The 25,738-nt window shown below is 46.7% G+C and overlaps 1 protein-coding gene across 7 annotated transcripts in view; it reads right to left on the bottom strand.

Moving 5' to 3' along the window:
- The window catches only part of sptan1 (spectrin alpha, non-erythrocytic 1), a 71,902-nt gene that overhangs the window by 1,332 nt on the left and 44,832 nt on the right, over positions 1-25,738 (bottom strand). For 6 of the 7 annotated variants that reach the window (XM_063210370.1, XM_063210371.1, XM_063210367.1 and 3 more), the window contains 22 exons: positions 24,817-24,963; positions 24,499-24,602; positions 23,618-23,780; positions 16,462-16,476; positions 14,741-14,872; positions 14,240-14,377; positions 13,686-13,790; positions 13,254-13,462; positions 12,831-12,951; positions 12,361-12,482; positions 11,808-11,940; positions 11,323-11,421; positions 10,688-10,847; positions 9,863-9,939; positions 9,244-9,453; positions 8,397-8,693; positions 6,786-6,898; positions 4,061-4,078; positions 2,329-2,383; positions 1,245-1,441; positions 835-888; positions 166-312 (listed from right to left, as the gene is read on the bottom strand). In XM_063210370.1, coding sequence (XP_063066440.1) covers positions 166-312; positions 835-888; positions 1,245-1,441; positions 2,329-2,383; positions 4,061-4,078; positions 6,786-6,898; positions 8,397-8,693; positions 9,244-9,453; positions 9,863-9,939; positions 10,688-10,847; positions 11,323-11,421; positions 11,808-11,940; positions 12,361-12,482; positions 12,831-12,951; positions 13,254-13,462; positions 13,686-13,790; positions 14,240-14,377; positions 14,741-14,872; positions 16,462-16,476; positions 23,618-23,780; positions 24,499-24,602; positions 24,817-24,963 — 2,816 coding nt within the window. The remainder of the gene's footprint in view (positions 1-165; positions 313-834; positions 889-1,244; positions 1,442-2,328; positions 2,384-4,060; positions 4,079-6,785; positions 6,899-8,396; positions 8,694-9,243; positions 9,454-9,862; positions 9,940-10,687; positions 10,848-11,322; positions 11,422-11,807; positions 11,941-12,360; positions 12,483-12,830; positions 12,952-13,253; positions 13,463-13,685; positions 13,791-14,239; positions 14,378-14,740; positions 14,873-16,461; positions 16,477-23,617; positions 23,781-24,498; positions 24,603-24,816; positions 24,964-25,738) is intronic. The other variant, XM_063210368.1, reaches the window with a different exon arrangement.

Genomic DNA, 25,738 nt, shown 5'->3' with positions numbered 1-25,738 from the left:
CATTCAGCTTGGTCATATTATCCATAGAGTTTTGTTCTTCATGAGCTTGATGAATGTTTCCTTCCTCATCAAAGGAACATCATCCAGAGTCTGGTTAATGTAACTAGGAATACCTAGACCATTGTGTAAGTGTATGGATATGCTATGCGTGGCTGAAATGCTGACCTGTTGGGGTCGACGGTGTCCAAGATGGATTCAAACTCCGGATCCGGTTCTCCTTCTTCCACCATGGGAAGATCGTAACCCAGCGACCGTAAGCACGACTTGAACTCCTGGTGGTTCAGACGGCCAGACTTCTCCTTGTCGAAGTGCCTGAGGAAAGGAGGGGAAAAAATATATCGAACGAGTTAGTGCAGATTTGAATCGTTTGGTTTATTATACAGTGTATAGTTTGGTATAAGTGTTACAGTTATATTGAAATATTTGTGCCTTTTTTTTAAACAAGGTGAAAGCACTTCAAAAAAGTTTGAGAAATACCAAGGCACTCATCTTCTTTGTAATTAAAATGCCTTTATTTTGTTGGGCATAGCATGATTAAAATACTTCGACGCGTTTCGGCATGAAGCCTTCGTCAGGAAGTGTGCCACACACAATGGCACACTTCCTGACGAAGGCTTCATGCCGAAACGCGTCGAAGTATTTTAATCATGCTATGCCCAACAAAATAAAGGCATTTTAATTACAAAGAAGATGAGTGCCTTGGTATTTCTCAAACTTTTTTGAAATACACCAAGCCTGTCACCAAAGAGCACCATCTTAAAAAACTAGACAGTTCCAGGAAGCACTCCAACTGGACTTCATTCTGAAAAGGTGAAAGCACTGTTGACTACTCACTTGAACATCATGCTGAACTCCTTCAGTGCCTCTTCCGTTACGCCCGTCGTGTTTCTGAATGGGGAGAAGAAAACAGTGAATAACATGAGCCACGTAGGTACACAACTTACACACTCCTCCGCCAGCACCTTTGTCCTGTGTGTGCGCGTTTCTCGACAGTGTCGTTGCTGACTAAGTTAGCAACTTAATTGGTTGCAATGCAATTTCCCTTTGGAAACCTACTAAGTTTCTAACTGGTTGGCAACAATGCTTTCGAGAAACAGGGTGTGTGTGTGTGTGTGTGTGTGTGTGTGTGTGTGTGTGTGTGTGTGTGTGTGTGTGTGTGTGTGTGTGTGTGTGTGTGTGTGTGTGTGTGTGTGTGTGAGCGTGCGTGTGTGTGAGCGTGCGTGTGCGCATGCATAACTCCTGACCTGGCCTGTATCTGCTGTTCGAGGTTGTGCTGCATCCTCATGCCCAGCTGGTCGAGCTGGTCCCACTGCTGCGCCAGGCCCACCGTGCTGTGCTCCGTGTACTTGTTGTCCAGGATCAGAGCCTCCTCCATGGCCGCCCCCAGGTCCTCAATCTTCTTCAGCTGGCTGCGCATCGCACGGATCTCCTGGTGCTTACGCTGTATTGGAGAGGGAAAGATGGCAGAGTTAAAGATATTTGGGGGTACAGTAACCTTTGACATTACATTACACTACACTACACTTTACTGACGCTTTTATTCAAAGCGACTCAGTTATTTGACAGGGTATTGGTTACAGTCCCGTAAGTGTGGGATTCGAACCTGTAATCCTGTGATCAGTCCAACTCCCAAACCATTACATCACGGCTGCCCAAAAATATTTAATATCGTTTAGGACCCTTCCTCGTTGACGTGTCAACATGAAACTGTATTTCACAAGAGTATATTATCATAGCGGCTCTCTGTTCCGTCTTTCTTGTGTCACCAAATGAAACTGTTCAATTCAATCTGTACAAACTGTACAATGCAATGCAATGATTGGGGTAAATGAGGACTGCCGTTTTCACCAGAATGCTTCCGGATGAGTTCATCTCTAAACGATTCATAACGTTACCACACACTGTAAGTCAGAACAAAAAGAAAACTGGTTGAACAGGCCCTGTTGGGTGACTGGTGTTCAGCAGTGTCAACACTCGAAAAGGCCTCAGGCACAAGCGTTTTAATAAATCATTGGTATTGAATGGAAGAATATTGCGCTGCCTCCTTCAGTTCTTTCACAAGTGGGTTTCCTGTAACTACCGCCTACCGCACAGGAAACACAGCTGGTGTGTACTTCTTCTTTTTCTAAAAGGTGACTACTCAGCCTGAAGACATGAGAATTGGGACTATTAACATAGTAACTACACTAATAACTACACTATTACATTAATTAACTTTCTATTAGCATAGTAAAGGTTTTTTTTCCGTCAAGGTTGCGTTTTTGTTTGTTTTTTTGTTTTCTTGTCGGGGCGGGTCACTGTGCGATCGTCACTGGGTTCAAACCTCACCTTTGTGGCCTCCAGCTGTGACTCCAACGTTCCGGATTCTTCCACCATACAAGACCTGTTCAGACAGAGAGAAATGAGAGGGCGCACATAAAACCATACACACACACACACACCAACACGATAACACAGCATGCTCTTTAACACACACCAACTTGTTGCACTCAAACACACGCGTGATGGGACACACTACTACAACTATTTTAGGTAATTGTGTAGGTCAGTCTCAACAGACTGTGTCCTCAGATATTATTATGCATACCAGGGAGAGTCAAAATAAAGGCAAAACTAGACCAAACTTACTGGACGTTATGCGTATACCTCAACCAGTGACCTTGTTACACAAACAATTTCTGGACGTCTTCCTTCTTGTTCCAAAAGGACTAAAAACCAAGGTCTGGAATTCATATAACTTACCTAAGGCTCTTGGTAAGGGAGCTGATTTACCGACCCAAAAAAGTCCCAGAATGCATCTGCGAGTTCCGCTAAGCCCATGCCAAAAGAAGCCAGTTCATCACAGCCATGGTACGGCCAGGTTAGGACCTCTACTCACAGGGCTAGAAACTGCTACTGTCTCACGCTGGTTGTTGTTTTTTTAGTGTTTCACTCAAGTGAAATTGTGGTGAATTGTGCAGGGTGATGGAATTGAATGGATTATTTTCCCATTCTTAGTAAACAATGTGGGAAAGGACCGGACCATGACATTAAAAAAAATAATATGATTGTCCGAATTAAATTAGAATAAAATTAAACAAAAAAGGTGCTGTGCAAACTTCCCACATTTTTTTTTTTTGCAGTTTCCATCCCTGAAACCGGTGAATGAAAATGAACTATGAGAAAAGAAAAGGAAAAAAGTGTACTACATTCACTCGTGTGGGAAAAAAAAAGGTGCTCAATGTAGCCAGGCTTAATTTCTTTTAAGCAGCTTGAGAAAAGTCAAGACCCTCCATCTTAGGGTTTCAACGAAGCCACATTGTCAGTGGAGGTTAGTTTAAAATAAAAAAAAAAATAAATAAAACTGCAGCACACGCCAGAGCCCAAATAGTGGAGTTTAGACTCGCGTGCAGCGATAACAGATAACCCAAACAAAGGTGGAATGAAGTGGGGTGGGGTGAAGGTAGGAGGGCTGAATCCAGGAAAAGAAGGAAGAGGTAAAACCTTCCGGAGAGATCGTCATCGACCTCGTACTGATAGACGCGAATAACCCGTCGATAGGCTATGCTATCAAGAGAAGTGGGGAAGGGAGGGAATGAAGAGTGTATTTACAAACAGAACAGAAATAGAAAAGAAAGAAAGAAAAAAAACGAGGGGCATTTTTTTTTTTTTTACTTTTGCCCAATGAATAATAGGGGAAAAAATAGAACACAGCTTACAAAAAGTGAGAGAGATGCACGGTACATTCATGGAAGTAGATACCTGGACATTCAATTCTACTGTATCTGGTACAGACTAGAGTGGTCGGCTAAGCCTTTCTGGCCCATTTGCCAATGCAAATTATCAACAAACCTGCCGTAGTCAAAGTTCCACTCACACACAGGTACCTTTCAGTGTTGCGACAACTGGCGTCTGTTGACATGGTGTTCTTCACATCAAAAGCATGTCATATTCACCCATACTCGTCACTCACTCACACACTCACTCCCATACATGACACACAAAACACATTTGCAGACATGGCAAACGCAGCACAACAGACAACACAGCAAACGAAGAGAGAATAAAATATGATATTAACCCATCCAGGAGGTATGTCCTGATTAGAAGTGATCCCAAGCATCAAGGAAGCAGAGGAGAGAGAGAGAGAGAGAGAGAGAGAGAGAGCGGGATGGGGCGTTGTTTGGGGGAGGGAGGGTTTGATAGAGAGATAAAGAGAAAGAGAGAGAGAGAGAGAGAGAGAGAGAGAGAGAGAGAGAGAGAGAGAGAGAGAAGAAAGAAAAAACATTGGTTAAAACACCGAGCAGTGACATCTCTGCCACTGCTCTACCTCCATGAGGTACATGACAGACAAACACAGAGTGCACGGAAAATATGCCTGCGTGAAGCGCAACATGATTCTAACGTGACTAAGTGTGGCACATTGACATACAGTACAGTATAAGCACCCATCAGATCTAGACATAAAAGACAAAAGCACATGCACATGAGTTTACCCTTAGACTTACACATGAACTTACACATACAGTGCCCTCCATAATTATTGGCACCCCTGGCTGAGATGTGTTTTTTAGCTTCCAATTATTTTATTTTTTTTCTAAATAATATGGGACCTTATTGGAAAAAAAAGAGAAAAATCCAACCTTCAATACAAGTGCATTTATTCAGTGGGGAAAAAATCCCACATAAAGAAATAATTATTTGACATCAAATAATGTGTGTCACAATTATTAGCACCCCTGGTGTTAATATTTTGTACAACCCCCTTTTGCCAACAAAACAGCACCTAATCTTCTCATATAATGTTTCACAAGATGGGAAAAGACAGAAAGAGGGATCTTCAGCCATTCCTCTTTGCAGAATCTCTCTAAATCATCCAGAGCCCTGGTCTACACCTTTGGTACTCTCTCTCTTCAGCTCACCCCACAGGTTCTCAATGGGGTTGAGGTCAGGGGGACTGAGAGATGACAAGTGGGAGGAGCTTGATTTTGTGTCTGGTGAACCATTTCTGTGTAGATTTGGCCATATGTTTAGGGTCATATGTCTTGCTGAAAGAACCAGGTGACGACCCAGCTTTCAGCTTTCGGGCAGAGGGCAACAGATTTTGATTTAAAATGTCCTGGTATTCAAAGCATTCATGATGCCATGCACACCCTACAAGGTTCCCAGGGCCTTTGGAAGCGAAACAGCCACCAGCAATCACTGACCACCCCACTTCACAGTGGGTAATGAGGTGCTTTTCAGCATCCGCATCTTCCGTGGTACGCCAGACCCACTTAGAGTGTTTTTGTTGCCAATAAGCTCAATCTTGGTCTCATCTGACCAAAGCACACGGTCCCAGTTGAAGCCCCAATACCCCCCAATACGCTTGGCGAACTCCAGACGCTTGCGTTTAATGTGTGAGTGAGGAAAGGTTTTCTCCGTGCATGCCTCCCAAACAGCTTGTTGGCGTGTAGACAGCGCCTGATGGTTGATGGTTTGTTGAGACTTTGTGACCCCAGGATGCTACCATTTGTTGTAATTCTGTACGTTGGAGAATCTTTGAGATCTTTTGATTTCTCTTACCATCCTCCTCACTGTGCGTGGTGGCAAAATAAACTTGGGTTCCTCGTCCACAGGTTGTTTACCAGTTCAGTTGTTTTGAACTGAACTCTTAATTATTCCTCTCACAGTGGATATGGGCAGCTGCAGTTGAGTGGCAATCTTCTTGTAGCCTCTGCCTGACCTGTGAAGGTCGACGCACATCTGCCTCACTTGTATGCTTGTGTTCCTTTGTATTTCCCATGTTTAAGAGTGGATAAGAGAAATGCCTCGGTGTCACGTCATATTTATACCCCAGGAAACAGGAAGTGATGAATTACTAATTAAATGTTCCTACATACTCTGGTAAACTTTGTAAACTACTGTAGAAATGACAGAAATGCTTCAATTATATTTATTTCCTGGGAATTGTTAAGGGTGCCAATAATTGTGGAACAGGTGATTTAATGAAAAATAATTATTTTTCAGTCAGGGATTTTTTTATTTTCTTAAAATTCATTTGAGTTGAAGGCTACATTTTCCTACAATTTTCAGTGTGACAGTATTCTTCTGCAATAAACACTGCATTTATTTTAAGGCTTTTAACACATCTCAACCAGGGGTGCCAATAATTATGGAGGGCACTGTAGATGATTGAGAAAACATTAAAAGCCACATCAGACAAGTTTGAGATAGCTACCTGTATACCGACACCCAGCAGTATATGACTGCATGCATCCACAGTGCACACCACAACATGCACTACATTATACTGTACTTAAATGCCGTTAAAGTGGTGATGATGAGCTAGCTTAGCGACCCCAAAGTGAAAGGTTTTTAGCCCACTAAACCCTGCGCTAATGAGGTGTAAACATGCATGGGCGTTACTGAAATAATGGTTGGATGTGGTTGTCAGACATGCTCTGTCGAACACATATACTACCCTAGCCGCGCTAGATCAGTAGCAAGTGAATTTCGATGAAGGTCTGTAGCGCGGCTAGGCTAGAGCAATACACAAGGGGTTTGTTCCATCATCCTAACTCCTGTCCTCCTTAGTGTTGTGGTTGTTGTGGCTAGGCTGGCGTTTTCTCCACAGAGGAGGGGCATCAGCAAAGCGCCAAGTCCACAAGCACAGGTCGAGGACGGGATTTTGGATAATGGAATGTAACCAAAGTTCGAAAAGCACAAACACGCTGCAGTCGTCCTAACACAGGACCCCACCCCTCCCCTCCCTTCCCCTCCCTTCCCCTCCCTTCCCCTCCCCTCCCCTCCCCTCCCTGCCAGACCTGGTCTCCTGTAGCCACTGGTGGAAGGCGTTGGCGTGCTGGGCAAACTCCTGCCGCAGCTTGTCGTTCTCCTCCTGACGCCGCTGCTCCTTCTGCAGCTCCAGCTCGCGCTCCTGAAGGGGGGAGGAAGGAGAGGAAGAAGAGAGGGAGAGAGAGAGAGAGAGAGAAAAATACAATGCAGTGAGACATTGTTTCAATGTTTCTTACTTTGATATTCAAATCGAAGGCAGAAATCAAGTGTCAAACTAAAGAGAGGCCTAAGGTAGTTGATCGGGTGACCGCCATGATTGTTTTTTGATTCACTAGTAAGGGCGAGCTGACACACCACATTCTGGGTAGTAGGTAGCAACAGTACCCACTCAGCTCAATTCAGCTGGCTGAAAAAACGAGGGCTGATTTTCGAGCTGTGCCTGTCTGTAAAGGGTGGGTTATACTTCCTTTCAGTGCCACGGAGTGAGCTTGTCGAAGCCATGATGCAGTTAATTTTGGTTTATGCCCTGTTTTGAAGCGCGGTCTGCGCGATGTCATTTCACGCTCAAACTGCCTTCAATACAAAGAGTAACCTAGACGTGTCGGTTATTTTTTAGCTTCACAGAGTCGACGACAATGAAAATGAAACATTACATATTTATGTCATGTGCATTTTTGATCGCACTGGCAGCCAGTTTGGAACAAAGAATAGTTTGGAACAAAGAAGTGGCTCATTTGTCGAGGATAGGTCGCACGAGGCGGAATGTTTCCTCGACCTCGGAACACTGTTCAACTGTCCAAATAACTTCGGCTCAATTCGAAACAGCGTCGTAACTTGCCAGCGCACGTGTTGTCTTTGGTTCGTGTAAATAAATCAAACGACAAAGCACGGGCAACTTATTTAAAGGGGTATGCCACTATTTTGGGGCTTAATACAGTTAAAATCGTTGGCCAGGGTTTATTAAGGTGGTAAAGTGTGTTATTTTTCATGTAAGCCGTTGTCTTGCTTGAAGACAACTTAAAAAAGGGAGCATGTCGCTGAGCTAGTGAAAGTCAATGGATCTGTGTAGCATGCTACAATGCTACACGGATCCATTGACTTTCACTAGCTTAGCGACATATTCCCTCTTTTAACTTGTCTTAAAGCAAGACAACGCTTAACATGAAAAATAAGACACTTTACCACCTTTATAAACCCCAGCCAACGATTTTAATTGTATTAAGCCCCAAAACAGTGGCATACTCCTTTAAGGAAGAGCTCACAGTCCGTAGACCAACGAAGGTTAGAACAAGGAAGTAGCTTGTTCTCTCGACTCGAGGACAGAGCAGGCTGGTCGAGAGGACCAATCAGAGACCTATTTTCGCCCTTCACGCCGTCGCTGTCTGCATTATCCCTGCGTCGAGACACAATTTCGGGGAGTTGCCCCAGAGTACCTGCGTGATGGGGGGGGCTTCACTCCGTTAACTGCGCGGCTCACTGCATCATGACGCAGGGACGCTGATCTCGAGGCATAAACCACCCTTAAAGCAACATTACTGCCGCTTTAACTTTTGCCACGAACACCGAAACAAGCAAGGGAAATGGTGAAATTGAGTAGATCTATGGAAGTCTTAGTACACATGAGGAGGAGACCCTCTGACCTTGATGATCTTCTGCAGGTTCCTCCAGGTCTCGTCCAGGGCCTCCATGGTGAACCAGGTGTAGGGGTTGGACACCACGTGGTAGCTCTTGATCTGCCGGTCCAGCTCGGCCAGCTGGTTGAAGTCGGCCTCGGCCGAGCTGAGGGAGGCGCGGAAGGCGTCGTGGGCGTCGCGCAGCGCCCGGATCTCCTCCAGAGAGTTGCAGCGCACCGGGTCCGTCAGGTCCTCCTCCGCGTTCTCAAACCAGCTGTTGAAGGCCGACGCCTTCTTGGCGAAGGTCAGGAACAGGTCCTCAACCTGGATAACGATGGGAGAATTGCATTACATTATACTTCAATTATATTACATTACATTATTACATTAACATTACACTGAATTAAATTACATTACTGTCAACTTACGACTGACACTTTTATCCAAAGTGACTTACAGATATTTACAGGGAATTGGTTACAGTCCCTATAGCAGTGTGGACTGGGGAGCACAGATAGAAAGGTACGTTTGCCATTGAGAAATATATGTATGTGGGAAAAAAACACCCTCTTGGATGTTGAATTTGAAAATACAATTGTTAAAAGTGTGATTTTATGAGAATGGAAATGTACGGTAGTAGCTTGGGCTTCAGGACCCCCTTCAGTCTTGGGGCCCTGGGCAGTATTTCATCCTTGGACAAAATAAAAGTATTCAGCATGTGGTGTTTTCTGAACTTTCTGAATTGATTGCTGATTGACTGCATTGTTTTCCTGCCTCATACCTGCACCTGCATTACCTAAAGGCTTGTCGCACAAGGATTTCCAGGTACTTTGATGGCTACAACTGTTGTTGGTGTATTTATTATTCCACGGACCTTTCTGAAGTGCTCCTGGGCCTCCAGCAGCTTCTTCTTGCGGGCCTCTGAGTTGGAGAGCAGCTGGTTCCAGCGCTTCATGAGGGTGGCGTGGCGCGCCTCGATGGCCTTGGACTGCACGTGCTTGGCAGCCAGCAGCTGGTCCTTCAGGGCCGTGATGTTGGCAATGCCCTCCTGCTGGAAGGCCTGCAGACCCGCGTCGAACGTCTCCTGCAAGGGGACAAAGAAACGGAGACGAACGGACAGAAAAGACAGAAAAGACAGAAAATGGTTAGGATATTTCTGGGGGGATTTGAGCATGGTAGACATGATACAATTTATTTATGATGAGTTTGTAAATATTTGTTAGCATGTTTGTTATATTCATGAGTTATAGGCATGGCCAGTTTATTTGTAAAGCGCATTTCATACACAGGTGCAGTTCAATGTGCTTCACAATAAATAAAGGACAGAAATAAAGAAAATGAGAAATAGAGAGACCATTGAATAATTAGAATCAAAGAAAACCAAAACATTTAAATAAGTCATTGAATAATTAGAATACAAAAATTAACCTCTGCCGATAAGATTTCTTCATGAAGAGTTTCTAAATATTTGTAATATTGTGTTATGATCGTACCTGCTTGGTGAGCAGCGTCTGCACTGAAGACAGGTCACGACCATAGTCATCAGTCTTCAGGCTGTTCTCCTTCTCACCTGGACACACACAGACATAGACGCGCCATGTTAAACCACAACAGCCAGACCACAAACACATTCCTGATGGTTGACAAAATCCTATAACATTACAGAATTTCCCTTTACTTTCATTTACTCAGAAAGTACTGGATTCACATCCTCATACAATTTGGCATCATTCCCATACTGCAACACTGTTCTATGCTCCCAAACAAAGTTTAACGGCACTATGGGTGCATCCCAATATGTGACCTTGCCTCCTCCACTTGTGCTTGTCTCCTCGTCCCGCCTCCTGGCCCCTCCTCCATGGAGAAAACGATAAAGTTTCCCAGCTGTCAGCCTAGCCACAACAACTTTTGAGGGACTGTTTTTCATTCACCATCCCAATTACAAATGAGAAAAACTTTAAACTTTTGCAAGATATTGAAATATAATGCTGTTGTCAGTGATCTCATCATGACAAGAAGCGAGTGGAGGAGGCAAGAGGAGGAGGCAAGGTCGCATATTAAGATACACTCTATGCTTCAGAAGCTCAGTCCAAACTTTTTTTGGGATCATAGAACCACATTTCTATAAAGAAGTAGTAGAAGTACTGTTACAAATGTAATTACAACAGTACTAGTATGATGCTACATAGCTGCAACTAAACATCATACTACTAGTGTTGTCATTACATCCGTAATAGTACTTCTACTTCTACAACTCTGCATAGAACAGTGTTGCGGACCTCCATCATTTCCTTCCAATCATTCCCATAAAAACTCACCGATCCAGGACTCCACCACGTCGGCCTTCCAGTTGAACTGCAGGAAGGCGGAGTTCTCGTCCAGCTTGGCTTTCCTCTGGGCGGCCGCCCGCTCCAGCTCCGACACCTTGCCCTTCAGGGCCGCCATCTTGGCCGTGATGTTGTCCACATGGTGGTTGTTCTGCACCACAGGGAAATGAAGAAAGCACATTGTTCATCTCCTGACCCAGGTATATGAACTTTAAGTATGCACTTTATGCATCTCTGTGATGATAAATTATATCTATATGTTTTTTGTGGAGCTGTTGTGTGTTATGCAGCAGCTATGTGTATGTCCAAGACAAATTTCCCCCGAGACAAATTTAAAAAAATCTAGAATCTTTGAATCTTGACCTCACAGAGAGAGGTTAGATAGCATAGGCCTGGATCTTACTGAGCTTCTTATACATAAAATCTCATCAAGTATTGTATAAATGAAGTATGTCGCTCACTGCATCTTGAATTGGAAGTTGTCAACTCGTTTTTAGCTTGAAATGTCATGGGATTCTGAAAGTAGTACATGAAATAACCCCAAATGCAAGTACTCAGTGCTGTTTTGTGTCACAGATGCCTCAGATGCTATTCTTGCCAAATAATTTCACGCATGATGTTCTTACCTTCTTGATCAGTTCATCTCCATTGGCACACACGTCATTCACACGATCTCTATGCACAGTAAAGTCAGTCTCAAACGCCTCGTGTTTCTTCAACAATCCCTGTGGAGACATAGAACAACGTTAGTTGAGAATCATTACATTCCTCCTCTAGGTGTCAAGAGTGTATTTTTTAAAGCGTTTTTTAATAATATAGAAAGAATGTGTCATGAATGTCAGGCTCTAAATGAACACCTGCAAACAGGCCAAATGCTGGTGAAAATTCAAGTTTGGCTGGTAGAAATGAAAACTTACAAGCCACTTTGACTGATAGTGAGGATACATATGGCTACTAAGATTTAACTACTAGGCAAAATGGCTAGTGATGAAAAAGGTTGCACAGCGGCCAGGGTATTGCTACATTCTTCTAGGTGTCTAGAGTGTATCGATAATAATATAAGCCGTTTTTTTTTTAAATAATTCAAGATAACATGAGAAGTTTTATGTACCTGCACAGCAGCCAGGGTATCACCATAGTCTTCACTTCCAACCAAGTTCAGCTTCTCGTTGATCCACGCTTCCTCTTCCTCCACATTCGCAACAAACTGCTGGTACTCCAGCGACTCCTCCAGCCTCTGCCCACTACACACACACACACACACACACACACACACACACACACACACACACACACACACACACACACACACACACACACACACAGAGTTAGCATAGGGGTTTGAACAAACGCCCACTTGACCTCATCACAAGTCTCCCAACGCCCCCCTTAGCATAAAAAAACCCAATGCCTCCTAAAGACAATTGAGCACGGGCATGTAATATCATACTACTTTGTTGTAATTACTCTTAAGTACAAGCACTCTTACAAATATAGAGTAAATTTTATTAATCCGCAAAGGGAAATTAAGGACAACTGGAAGCCAGCATGTTGGGTGAGAGGCCTATCTGTATGGTTTCAGATATGTGGGCCTTTGTTCGGCAGAGCAAGTGAAGTGATGATAATGTCTTGGGTGCCCGTTCGTGGAGCAGCCTTTTACGTACCGGGCAGCGGCCAAGTCCTTCAGCTCCTTCCAGTGCTCCACAAACTGGGCCAGCCTCTGCTGAATCTCCTCCTGGCCAATGGTGTTGTCATCAGACAGCTTCTTGCCAGTGTCCAGCACAGACTGTTGTTACACGGACAAGAAGAAAACACAAGAGATGTGAAGCTCACATCACAGCCGGGGTGAGCAAACAATGCCCAGTGAGTGGGGCATCGGTGTAGTATAGGATTGGTTTGGAAAGTGGTGGGGACAAATTGTCTTCCTTCTTTTTTTCTTTTCTTTTTATTTATCCCTTGCAGGGTTAGACACACGTTTCGGCGACAAGAACCTTCATCACTGATGTATCAAAAACATCTGCCTAACCCTACAATTAATGAACAGAAAGAAAAGTTAAAGAAAAAGGTGAGTGCGATCTATTCCTTACATCCTTTGCCTGCACTACAGAGAATGTGACCAGCGCTGTTTGCTCACCTGAATGGCCGGCTCGTGGGCACCCAGCTCAGCCTCAAGCCTCTTATGCTTCTTCCTCAGATTCTGCACTCCTGTCAAATCACGTCCATAGTCCTCCGAGCTCACAAGCAATTTCTTTTCTCTGTGAAGTGGCAAAAGGGAAAGGGGAAAGACGATTACATTTTTTAACTTACTTGATAAATAGTTTTCTAGAGATCAACACCAAAATTCAGGCATGACTGTATGTAGCCTTTTGGTTCAGGTTCAAATCAATGTTTGCTGAAAAACTTGAAGCATTAAGAAAAAAAAAATTCATGACATTACAGAGAGTCTTAAGTAATTGGTTAAGACTCGGTCAACACTATATTTTGACAATCTTCAGAGACTCTGCATGAATGGGTTGAAGAGCCATTCTGTGCCATGTCCACCAGAGGGCGCCCTTACTTGATCCAAGACTCCTCGTCGTCCAGGTCCCTGAAGAACTGGTGCAGACGGTGCGACTCGTTGAGTTTGGCGCGGCGGCCGGCGGCCATGCTCTTGATCTTGCCGAAGCGGCCGTTGACAGCGTCGCGCTTGTCCTTCACCTGGGAGGTGTCGAAGGCGTTGCTGGCCATCAGGCTGTCAGCCTGGCCATTCAGATCTTTCAGACGATCCTGTGGAGGAGGAAAGACGCCAGAAAGAACAGTCAGCAAATACGCTACAAGATAGACAGATCTATCATGTACAAAAAGCACTTAACTGCAATAATGTGCCACAGGATATTATATCATTGCCACATTTCAGTAGCCAAACTTCAGTAATAGCATCTTGTGAACCAGGCAGAGGTTCTGAGAAACCTTCATGACCCCAATGACTATACAAAATCATGATCGTTACCTCATGAGCAGAGATGTCGGCCTCCAGTAGCTGGTGCTTCTTCAGCAGGTTGTTGACAGAAGCCAGATCTTTGCCATAGTCCTCAGAAGCCAGAAGAGCCTCAACCTGGGATAAAACACACCAATGATTCAAGATTTAAGATTTTATTTGTCATCTGCTTTTTTGTGCTGGCAGTGAAATGGAAGTTTGCAACTCCACTTCACTGTGTAGTAGTAGTGATAAATAAATCATAGGAAGGGTGGGGGGGGCTGGCATCCATTGCAATGCACCATTAAAATAATTTCTACTGCGACTCAAAAATGTGCATTGTTGAAAGTACAAGTGTATCTGAAAAAAATAAAACGGCAATACAATGAATTATAATCAGTTGTATGAAGTAGAAGTATTCTTAAGAATGTAATTACAACATTTGTAGCATAATACTGCAAAGTTTGAAACCATGTAGTATCACACCACTAATGTTGTAATTACTACATTTGTAAGAGTACTTCTACTTTATTCAACTCTAATTATAATCACTCAGAATATCATGACAGATAATGTGTCGTGCGTACCTCGGACAGCCAGAAGTCGAAGTCCTTGATGCCGGTGTTGAAGTTCTGCTGCTTGTTGGCCTCCTTCAGCTTCTGGCTCTTCTCAGCAGACTTGTTGACCAGGAACTGCCACTGCTCGTCCAGCGCATTCAGACGGGCCTGATGGAACCAAACACATAAAACGTTACATCAGAGATTAACTAGATCATCTTATCAAGGTTATTTTTCTAGTTTCAAGTAAAAAGAAACATCTAGTTAATCTTAATTTAAGGGGGAAAAAAAATCACTGGTACCTCTGACTTCGACTATTAAGACATTTTTTAAGACATTTGTGCATTGTGCATTGTGCAAGTAATTTTTTCTTGATCAGATGTTTTCCCAACTTGTTTCAGGCAATATTACTTTATAGTAGGAAGTACGTAGTGTGCAAGGAGACATTGACAATTGATGAAAAAAAACCTCCCTCTATTTACAAAAGCCAATTTAAAGAAAATCTTAATGCATAACCAGTGACTAACTGACCTTGACGGCATCCTCGCTTCCTGCGCACGCTCCCCTTTGGATGAGGGCGTTGCCGGTGTCGATGACGCCACGGATACGGTCCGCGTTGGCGTGCAGCTCAGCCTCGAAGGCCTGGTGCTTCTGGTGTTTGCTCTGGTGGTGCCGAAGGACAACAAGTACAACAGTGAGAATCAGAGAAAGGGTAGAAAAGGGAAAAAAGGTTGGGACTGCTGAAGTGTTGAAGATGTGCCTCTTCCCCATGTTTTTTTTTTGTTAGTTCAGATTGTGGTTGTGAGGCTAGCTACCGTAGCTTGTGTTTGTGGGGCTAGTTGAGATTGTCTTTGGGGTAAGTATTAGCAGGGCTCTAAATCTAGCAACAGCCAAATGGCCAAACGCTGGTGAAATTTCAGTTGGGGTGGAGGAAAAGACCAACTTACTAGCCACTTAGTGAGTGTGTGTTTAGCTAATAAGATTAGCATCTACTGACCATTTTGGATGGTGATGAAAAAAAATACAATTTAGAGCCCTGAGGAGGAGTTAAAAGGTTTTTAATCAACGCTGTGGATCCCAAGAGGATGTGGTTGGCTAGCTATGCTATGAAGAGTGTCTAAAAGCACTGTGGCACCCGGTGAAGGTGAGATGGGGGAACACAAAACGGTGACAATGATAAGACACCACGTGGACAGATGGAAGTGTCCTACGTCTACAGGCGATATGACGACTTGCAGTAACAAGACAAGACACTGGAAGAGTAAACAAATGGAAGAGTGGATCATCCAGAAGAACACATGAACATCTCTGGAGAACGGAACCTAATAGAAGCTGGGACATTTTGTTCCTTCTACACACTATACATGGGTTCTCAGTGTTTTCAACACGGTATTATGAGGAGGGTTAAGACACTGGCAGCCAACCACATGAGCTAATTTTTTGACCGACAGTGGTTTCCAACAATCAGAGGTTGAGTTGTGCGCAGCTAGGTTCGCGCAGTCAGGTTATAAACAAAATTTAGAACCCATGTGTACAAAGGGAAGGAGAGAGCGAGAGGAGCGCACAATGGCATCTTCAGCTAAAGCATTTACACACAATTAAAAAAAAAAACACATTTTTTCACAAAAAAAGCCACACTCTTTAAACTGCTGCAAAAGCTGGTTGGATCTCACAAGGGGAGCTTTACCCTTTACTGCAGGATGCTTGGCGTAAACATTAAAGCGAAGCTCGAGTCTCCTTCTCTCCTTCCAAAAGCTAAATTAGCAAAACTAGGTCTGTATCTAGACGGTGGCTACTAGATGTAAAGATGACACCTATTCATGGCCTTTTAGGTCCCTGTTCATTATTCAGTACATCTAAAAATGTGGAATGACTTTATGAACAAAATGACCAGCTTCAGATAAAGAAAATAAAAATAAAAACAAAATGGAAGCCACGCCCAGAAATTACAACAGTCACATTATAACTGATGGATAAGGAACAAAAAAATGGTTGAACTGAAGAAGACAAAAACATGATGGACCAGAAAAAAGATGGTATGTTTGGTCAAACCAAGAAATTACAAGATGGAACATCTCAATTAAAAAAAGAAGCCAAAAACAACACACGCAGATAGCGATGAACACAAGGAGACAAGATGGCGCTAGACTACGTGTCTAACGTGAGACACACAGGACACACACAGACACGGTACAGACAATGTGAGGAGGCCCTATGGGGTTAGTTAGCTCGAACACACTACTGCAACTTACCAGCAGCTTCGACAGCTATAAACAAGACAGTAAAAAACAAAAAGAGGTTCAGACATTGCCAATGGTCAGTTGGGAAAGAGGTTTGGCATTGGGGGTTACAGACGGACTGGGTATTCACAATTCATTAATAACAAGAGCTACTGGGTACTGACAATACGTTATAGACAAAGGGTTGATTACTATGCATCATCGCTGACATGTCGTAAAGAAAGGACTGATTAATTAAGTATTATTGCTGACATTAAGTCAAAAACAAAAGCATTATTTGAAAAAAATGTTCACGAATAGGGCAAGATAAAGACACAAAATGCTCAACAGACTGGTATGGTATTACCAGCCACTTCTCATCCCATACGTACAAACTGTATGTTAAGAAGTTGACGCAAGATTTTCCACAAAGGAAAAAAAACACAAAGAAGGTCTAGCAACAAGTTGAATGAGTAAATAATTTGTTCACAACATAGTGCGTTCACACATCTGTGCACTTGAACGGGTATGTTGGATATGATCAATATTACCATTCAGAAATGCAACCAAAATTCCACACATTTTCCTAAATTGAGCTATTATTAATCACTTAAAACATTTTGGTTATACCAACCTTGAACATTTTAACATAAGTAATACTGTAAATGCTTTGTAAGGTGCATGTGGAATGGACAGTGTGTGGGATAATGTTTACATTTTTAAATAAGTAAATTTAAAATGGCTGATATTGAAACGCCTCCAGGGGAGTGTTCTCGGAACACGGTCAAGTGATAAAACTTAATAAGTTAACCAACAGGAAGTGGTAACCCTCATAACATAGCCCACAGTGGTCATTTAGTTAAGAAAATGAGGACTCCAGGCTCTTCTATTAGATAATTTACCACAACCTCAAGGTTAACCTAACCTGGATTACTACAGCCAGAGCCATGCTCTTGGAATACTCCCCTGGCTAAATGGCAAACCAGGTTAAATAACTTTAAGGTAGTGATAAATCATCTAATACAAGATATATACAATTACTATACAAATATACAATATACAAAATACGAATACATTTTCTGAGCTGAATGGCACCTGTGGACTGTCTGTTAGCAGGTTTACCACTTCCTGTAGGTCAACTTAGCCAGTTCTATATCGTTCCTCCTGACCGCCAGAGGCGGTGCTTACAGCACATGGATATCCATGCACGTCAGTGCAGGTCGAGTACTTAGTAACAACAAATTCACTTGTGACCTGGGTGACGTCACCCGGTGACCCCGGGGTCGGGGTCAAAAGAGCAACGCACCCAGGAAATGTCCTCTTTTCATTTCTCGCGTATCATCGCAGGTCGCGAGTGCTGTGAAATGTAACATTACTGGATTTTGGACTAGCGCCTGTCGGTTTCATTACCCTCGGGATTGGGGCTGTGTTTTTACATCCCCCAAGAAACTGCGCTTTGGTCCCCTTCGTTTTCCTCAGATATCCCATGTTTGCGTAGAGGTAATGCGTTGCCTCATTGCCGAGTGTCCTCGCTCGGTTGAGCTAAGCTACCTGTTGTATCCCTCGCCCCGACGCGGTGTTCACGCCGCTGATGGCTTCCACCGGCATTTCATTTTGAGGTAAGCCGTGTTGTTAATATCCTTATTTCTGTCGCCGCTTGGTTCCAACTTTCCAGCGGTGTTTCCCGCCGCTGTTTTGTTTGGTGAGCGGTTGTGGTTAACGTCGCCTCTCTGTTGGCTGGCTGAACTGCTTGTTAGACCATGGCGTTTGCGTGGTGTTGGTGCGCCGCTATCGTTTGCTTAATTCAGATTTCATTGATTCTCGCTTTGTTTCCAGTGTTCCCCCGCTGGTTTTGTTTGATAAGCGGTTATGGCGCACGACTCCTCCTCAGTTTATAGTTCGATCCTTGCTCAACTATTTGAACTGTTGCAACGTTGCTAACTTATTGGTTATACGCTAGTGTACTTGCGCCTCCAGCCAGTGCCTGTCCACGGGCTGGCTTGCGTTGGCGCATTCTGTTACGTTCTAGTATTGCCGTTACTTACGTGCTCGTTTGACATTACGGCTTCCTTGTCTGCGTGGCGGTTGTTCATCTACAATTTGCGTTGCCCCGGTGTTCTCGCCCAAGGGCCCTCGCACCGCTACATGCCAGCTCCATTGTTTACATGGTTAGTGTGCACTTGACGCTAGTGTTCTCCCTACTGGGCCACGCACCGTTCTATTATTCTGTTACCATGTTTAGTATTATGGTATTATTGTATTCTGCCAACTGCCTGTGTACTCACTCAGTTGTCACCTGGTCGTTTGTTTGCTTGTCTCCTCGTTGGGGTGCCTCCGCCCCTGTGATGTGTATTTGCCATGCACTTGTATTGCTGTGCATTTCTTGCAGCCTAGTGATGTTGGCTGTGGTTATGTTCCTTACTGTGAGTCGCTTTGGTTGGACAGCGCCTGCCCAGTGCCAACTGCAATGTGCAGTTTGTGTCATTGCTTGCTTGTCAGATTGGTGTCCTCGCCTGTCTGCTGGCGCCTTGTTGGCTACACTCGGGGTGCTCTCGCCCCGGTGTTGTGTATTTGCAGTGTTCTCTCGGCGCAGTGTCTTCACCTCACTGCTGACTTCATTATTGACCGCCATTGGGGTGCCCTCGCCCCCTGGGTTGTGTATTTGCAGTGCTTACATTACATTTGCAGTGCTTACTTGTCAGCGCGGTGTCCTCGCCTACCTGCTGACTTCCTTACTGTCCGCCATTGGGATGCCCTCGCCCCTGGTGTATATTTTGCATTGTGTGCTTACACGCCTGTGTTTTGGCTGCCATTGGGGTGCCCTCGCCCATGGGTTTGTGTATTGTCAGTGCTTACTTGTCAGTGCGGTGTCCTCGCCTACCTGCTGACTTCCTTACTGACCACCATTGGGATGCCCTCACCCCTGGTGTATATTTTGCATTGAATGCTTGTGTACGCATGTGTTGGGGTGCTCTCGCCCCTTCTATGTGTTTTTTCTCAGTGTTTGCTCGCCTGCCTGGTGTCCTCGCCTCCCTGCTGGCTTCCTTATTGACTTCCGTTGGGGTGCCCTCGCCCTAGTGTGTATGTTGCATTGTTTGCTTGTCAGCCCAGTGTCCTCGGCTGCCTACCGACTTCCATGTTGGGTCTTTTCCCACTGCTGCGCCGACTGCTGGGTGGATGTCGACCCTCACGGGTGCCCCTCCTTCCTGGGAAACGCCTGTGGCGGGGTTTAACCTGCTTGGCCTGTGCGGCCTGCATGTTGCTGGGCCGTGTGTGGGCCCTCCGCCTGACGCGCGCGCGCAGGTGGACGTGGTGTTGGCTGTTTGGAGTGTTGGACGTTCTACCTCCCCTCCTCTAGCCTCCTGCTCGGAGGGCACAGGGTGGCAGTGTTCTCGCTTGCACACCGCATGCCGCCGACGTAGCCGGTTTTCTGTTGCCGCCATGCGGTTGCCTGCTGCCGATACCGGCGGCATGCCCTGTTTCAGGATGTAACCGGTACAGCGCTGCTGCGTTACCTCTGTTCCCAGTCTGGTGACTGTTTTGTTTGGCCATGGGTGATCTCGCCTGGGGCTGGGACTACTTGTGCATGCCGATGGCGTTTCCGCCACGAGGGCTGCTTCTACCGTGTGTGCATGATTACACCCTGTCCGATGTGTTCAACTTTGTTCATCGTCTGAGGTCTGCTCCACGACGCCCCTTTGGGTTTGTGTGGCCAATGGGTGATCTCGCCTGAGGCTAGAACTACTTGTGAATCCCGCTGGTGCTCCCACCACTGCGGCTATTTCTGTTTTATGTGGATGGTTCAGTCACGCCTTCTGTTCTGAACACTCCTCCGGGATCTTCAGACCTTTGCACGTGGCCTCCCTGAGTTGTTTTCTGGCCATGGGTGTTTTCCGCCCTGTAGGCTGCTCCGCTACCGTCGACGCATGCGCTACTGCGCCTGCTATGGTGTGTTGATGGGGTCCAGACATCCTGCCCTTCATCTGTGCGCATGGGTTACACAGTGGCACTACATGCTTGCACAATTTGCGCCCTTGCGTGGCTGTACGGCGTGAGTGTTCCCGCTCGTCCGCTGTTCCCTACCTCTCTCCGTTGTCTTACGGCTGTTGTCCACCGTCCTTCTGTGTCATTCTGGCTGTGGGCGTTTCCGCCTGTAGGCTACTTGATGCCGTCGCCACTTGTGCAGCTACGGTACGTTGTGGTGGTCCTGTGCATGAGTGATCTCGCTCTGGCTTCTTGAGCACACCAGGGCACCCGCGCCGTCATGGCTGCTGCCGCTGTTGGTGTGGCTTCGCTCCAGATCATGCTGTGTAGCTCGCTACTCTTTACCATGTTGGCCGTGGGCGGGTCCCGCCTGTCGGCTCCTTGAGTGTGCGTTGGTGTCTACGGCTCTACGGCTGCTGCTGCTGTGTGAGAGTGGTTCCGCTCCATGCCCTGTTTTCTGCTCGTCTGCATTATCATTGGACTGTTATGCGTCATCCTCTGGGGCCCGTTTGGCCGTGTGCGGCTTACCGTGGGGCTGATTGTGGTTGCCGTTGGTGCCCTCGCCACTTCGGCTGCGCTGCTGCTGTATGCGAAGTGATTCCGCTCTGCCTCCTATTGTCCACTTTTGCCCACTGCCCTATGGCTGGCGCATCGTCCTTCGGACCTTGCAGGGCCTTTGGCTGTTTCGCCCCTTGGCCCTCTGGTGTGCCACTGTGGCTGATGCCACTATTTGTGGTCGTTCCTGCCCCGAAGCAGTTGTATGCTTTCTTTGTCTTCCGACTGCTGCTTGTTGTCCTCCGTAGGCCATTGGTGGCTTCGCCATAGCCTCGTTGGGGAGTGCCCTTGGTGCCTACACCACTGCGGCTACTGCATGTATGTGGGAGTGGTCCCGCTCCATATTCTGTTGCCTTACGTGTTTCCCTGTTTCATGGGATCACTTTCCCCAGGGGTGATGATGGTGCCACTACAGCTTCTGTTGCTGACGACTGTTCCTCGTCGTCTCACTAAGTTCGCCTCGTGGGTGATCTCTCCTCGCTGTTTCCAGGCGCCGGTTTGGGTGACTGCGCCCCTACGGCTGCTACTACGGTGTATGGATGGTTCGTCCCTGTGTTCTGCTACCGGCTGCGGGGGCATGATGGTTCGCTTATCGCGGGCGAGTGCGCCCTGTGTCGTCTCGTGCCTTCTCTGGGCCGGGCTTGTTGCCATTCCCACCTGGCCTGTTGCACATTTCTATTGCAGTGGCTGCACCTGCTGCTTGGCAGCACGTGCCACCCTGCCCTCTCTCCTGGTGTGTCTACCCATGGGATTGCGTACTCTCTGCCAGGGCTTCGGAGAGCCTGACTGTCTTCGTCGGGCGGACGGCCCTCTCCTCTGTACCGACGCCCCCCTACAGGGCTCTGTGTGTGATGTGGCTGACCGTATACGTATGTGGCTGACCGTATGCGCTTTGCGCACAGGTTTGTCGATCAGACTTTGGCCGGCATACTGGAGGCCTCCACCTATGGCCTTGACTCCTTCCCGGGTATTGGCCCGGTTCTGGACGCTCTACTTGCCTCACCAGTTCAGGTGTTGAGCCTGGGGGCACGCTGCCCCGGCTGCAATGTCACGTCGCAGATGTGTTCGTCTGCGGGAGTTGTGATGCAACATTGCGTGCAAGGTCTTGAGCCTGGAGGCACACTGCCCCGGCCGCACTGTCACGGCGCGGATGTGTTCGTCTGCGGGAGTTGTGATGCAACATTGTTTGCGGCACGCCAGGGAGCTCGGTGCCCCATGTCTTGTTGGCCGTCTCTCGGCCACCCTGGGCCGTTGTGGCCGGCCCGCCTGCCCGGGCCTGCCTCTCTGACTCTTGGTTGCAGGCCTATGTGTCCGGGGTACTGGGCAAGGTTTTGCCCAACCGGACCATGGCACGGTGATTGCTTCGGCTTGCGCAGCACCCCTGTCTGAGCCATACTGGGGGGCCCTCTGCTTGCTGCCAGCGATCCCTGGACGCCCCTTTGGTCCGTCCACTTGCTGCGCTGTGGTGTAGCCTTCTGGGCGCTGCGGTTCCTTACATGTGGTTTTATTCCACTCATGTTGCCGTTCCCGTCATGACGTGGGCTTTGCCCCGTTCTCGACTTGCGGCCTCCTGGACCGCCGTCTCAGGGTCTCCTGCTGCTGGCATCCTACGTGCTTGCCGGCATTGGACGCGCTCCTTCGTGACGCTGTACTCCTTCCAGGTGTTGGTGTGTGTGTGCCGACCCCGGCATCCTGCATCGTTTCCCTCGGCCTCCGCTTGCTGTGGCCTCTTGAGGTATGGGTACGTGGTCTTGCCTACGCCATGTCCCAATGCCGCAGACTGTTCTGCATTGTCTCCGGCTGCTTGCTCTGCCTTTGTCCGTGGTGGTGACACTCGCCTCGGTCATGGTGACCTTCTTTTCCTGTGTTCCGCCTCATCCATGGCGGCTGGACCCGGAGGTGGTACCGGGCCGTCTGGTACGGCTACAGGGTGGTGCGGATGAACCTTTTGCTTCCCCGCCAGGTTGGCGCTGCCCCTGTGGTTCTCACTTTGGCAGCCCGTGGGCCCTTTAGACCAGGTTGCACTGGCTCTCATGTGGCCTATGGTACGTGTGGAGGCGTATGCGGCGCGGCCTCCTGGGCGTCCGGCTGCGCCTTCACCAGGTTTTGTTGTCTTGATGTCGTCCCACATTATCCTGTGGCGACTGCGGTGGCTTCAGGTCCGTCTCAGTAGCACTGACGACGGTTGGGCACTCCTCATGACTTTGTTGGTATTGGTCATCCATGTGCTGTAAGCACCGCCTCTGGCGGTCAGGAGGAACGATATAGAACGATGGTTATGTATATAACCACGGTTCTATGAGTTCCGGATGACCGCCAGAGCTTGGCTGTCACTCGGAGTGTACACGAGAAATTTTGCCAAGAGGACATTTCCTGGGTGCGTTGCTCTTTTGACCCCGACCCCGGGGTCACCGGGTGACGTCACCCAGGTCACAAGTGAATTTGTTGTTACTAAGTACTCGACCTGCACTGACGTGCATGGATATCCATGTGCTGTAAGCACCGCCTCTGGCGGTCATCCGGAACTCATAGAACCGTGGTTATATACATAACCATCGGTTTATCACTTAACCATGTTCTTGGAATAGCACCGGGGTCATGTTGAAAGGCCCGTAGTCAGACGTTGAGTCGAGTGCTGCAGTATTAGTACCTGGATGTTGGTAGGGTCCTTGTAGGATTCGTCGGAGGCCGTCTGCAGCTTCTCGCTGATCCAGGCCTCGATCTCGTCGACGTCACGGCTGAACTGCTGCAGCGTCTGGGACTCTCCCAGCTTGGAGCGCTTCTCAATCATCTGGGCCTTCAGACGGCGCCACCTGCAGGTAGTAACGAGCACAACACGTGCGCAAAGTCACATTCTGAGCAACTTGTGACCCAATACAGCATATTTCATCATATCTAATCAGCAGGGCTGGTCATTTATTCATTTATTGCCCTAGGCATGCAACAGGGACTTTCTTTTTTGTGCATGTAGAAATTGGTACATGTCGTACATCTGGCCTAGAACTGTTGAGAGTGCTTGCATATGTACTGATTGGCCATGAATAATCATTTCCAATGTAAAATGTCATGTTTTATTTCAATTGATGTTCTAATTCGGTGGAACTCTTGGGCGTTGCACTGGCGCTCCTAAACCATTTGCTGTCCTAGGCGAGGTGCCGCCCATAAAACATTTGGTGCCCTAGGTGACCTAGGCGCCTTGTCTGCCTATGCCTGGCGCGGGCCCTGCTTAACAGCTACCAAGAACAGGCAACGTCAGCACTTCCTTCTTTTTGAAAGCTTATATATTTGTTTACCTGCCTATTTATTGCTGATGTCTGTATTATTCTCTGCATTTTGCTGATGTGTATCTACACTTGGCGTCTACTGAAAGTGAATTCTCTGTGTAATGCTTGCTATGTAAAGCTTGACAATGAAGACCACTTAGACTCATCAAATCATCTTTGATCATGCTCAGGAGGCCTAGAGTAGTCTACTAGTACATACCAAAGCTACACATTTTTGTTGAAGCAGGTGAAAAACAGCAATATGTACCTGTCGAGCACTTCATTGCGGCGGTTGGTGATTTCAGGCTTGGCGTAGTGGTCGGCTCCAATCAGCTGGTCAGCGAAGGACTGAAGGGCAGCAATCTTCTCCTCCTATGAAATCAAATTGAACCCATCAACACCGCTGTAAATAAGCCTGAGGCTAACTCTGGTACAATAATTTATTTTATTTCTTAACATATTTATTTTTTTAGCACTGCAAATTTAAAAATGTTAATATTTCACAGGTCAACACCATGTCTGCTTAACACACTGACACAGGCGGAGATCTGTATGAGTGGGAGGAACATGAGTTGAGGTGGCTGACCTGTACGTTGATGGCCTTGTCAAAGTCCTCGTGCTTCTTGATGAGCGCCTCCACACTGTCCAGGGAGTCTCCCTTGTCATCGCTGGCCAGGAAGGCCTCGCGGGCCGCCATCCAGTTCTCAGCCTGCTCACAGTCCCTGTTGAACAACTACAGACGGAAAACACAGAGAAAAAAAGTACATTAAATTACATTACATTACATAAGTTACATTACATTACACTCGCGTAGCTGACATTTTTATAGAAAGCAAATTATCTACAGACAAGTACAGAGGTCTATTGATTACTCAGATAAGTTAGCTGTGTTGGAAGGAAACTGTGGCTGAATCTCAAATGGTGCACTTGTGCACTTTAGTGTTCATGTTTCAGTGCGCATGCCGTATTAGTTACGCACTGAAACATAGTGCCCGAAGTGCACAAGTGCACCATTTGAGATTCAGCCTGTTTCTTTGTTTTCCTTAACACCTCTGGTTATTGGACACATTATGATGACTAAAACAGTGGAGCTCAGGCATTTAGCAGGTGTTTTTGCAGATGCCCTACTGATGTGGCACGCTCGCCTGCAGCTCCAAGCACTGGTCAAACATTATCCTGTGCTGCACCCATGTCTTAGTGTTACTAAAGGCCCTCTGCACTGTCATAGTGGTGTAGTAATAACAGGGGCCATGTCTTTAACGGGTTAAGGGGTTGATCTATGTGGCGTGGTCACCTGTAACTCCGGGCACTGGTCGAGCTGCATCCAGGCCTTCTCCAGCTCGTAATGTGTTACTAAAGGCCCGGCCCTGTGCAATGTCATAGTGGTGTAGTACTATGGTAGTTATGTTTTTAACGGGTTAAGGGGTTACTGATGTTGCGTGGTCACCTGCAGCTCCAGGCACTGGTCGAGCATCATCCTGCACTGCATCCAGGCCTTCTCCAGCTCG

This window comes from Engraulis encrasicolus, chromosome 11 (genome assembly GCF_034702125.1).
Source record: "Engraulis encrasicolus isolate BLACKSEA-1 chromosome 11, IST_EnEncr_1.0, whole genome shotgun sequence".
NCBI lineage: Eukaryota > Metazoa > Chordata > Actinopteri > Clupeiformes > Engraulidae > Engraulis > Engraulis encrasicolus.
The sequence above is the reverse complement of the archived record's forward strand: the minus strand, read 5'-3'. Positions and strand labels throughout refer to the sequence as shown.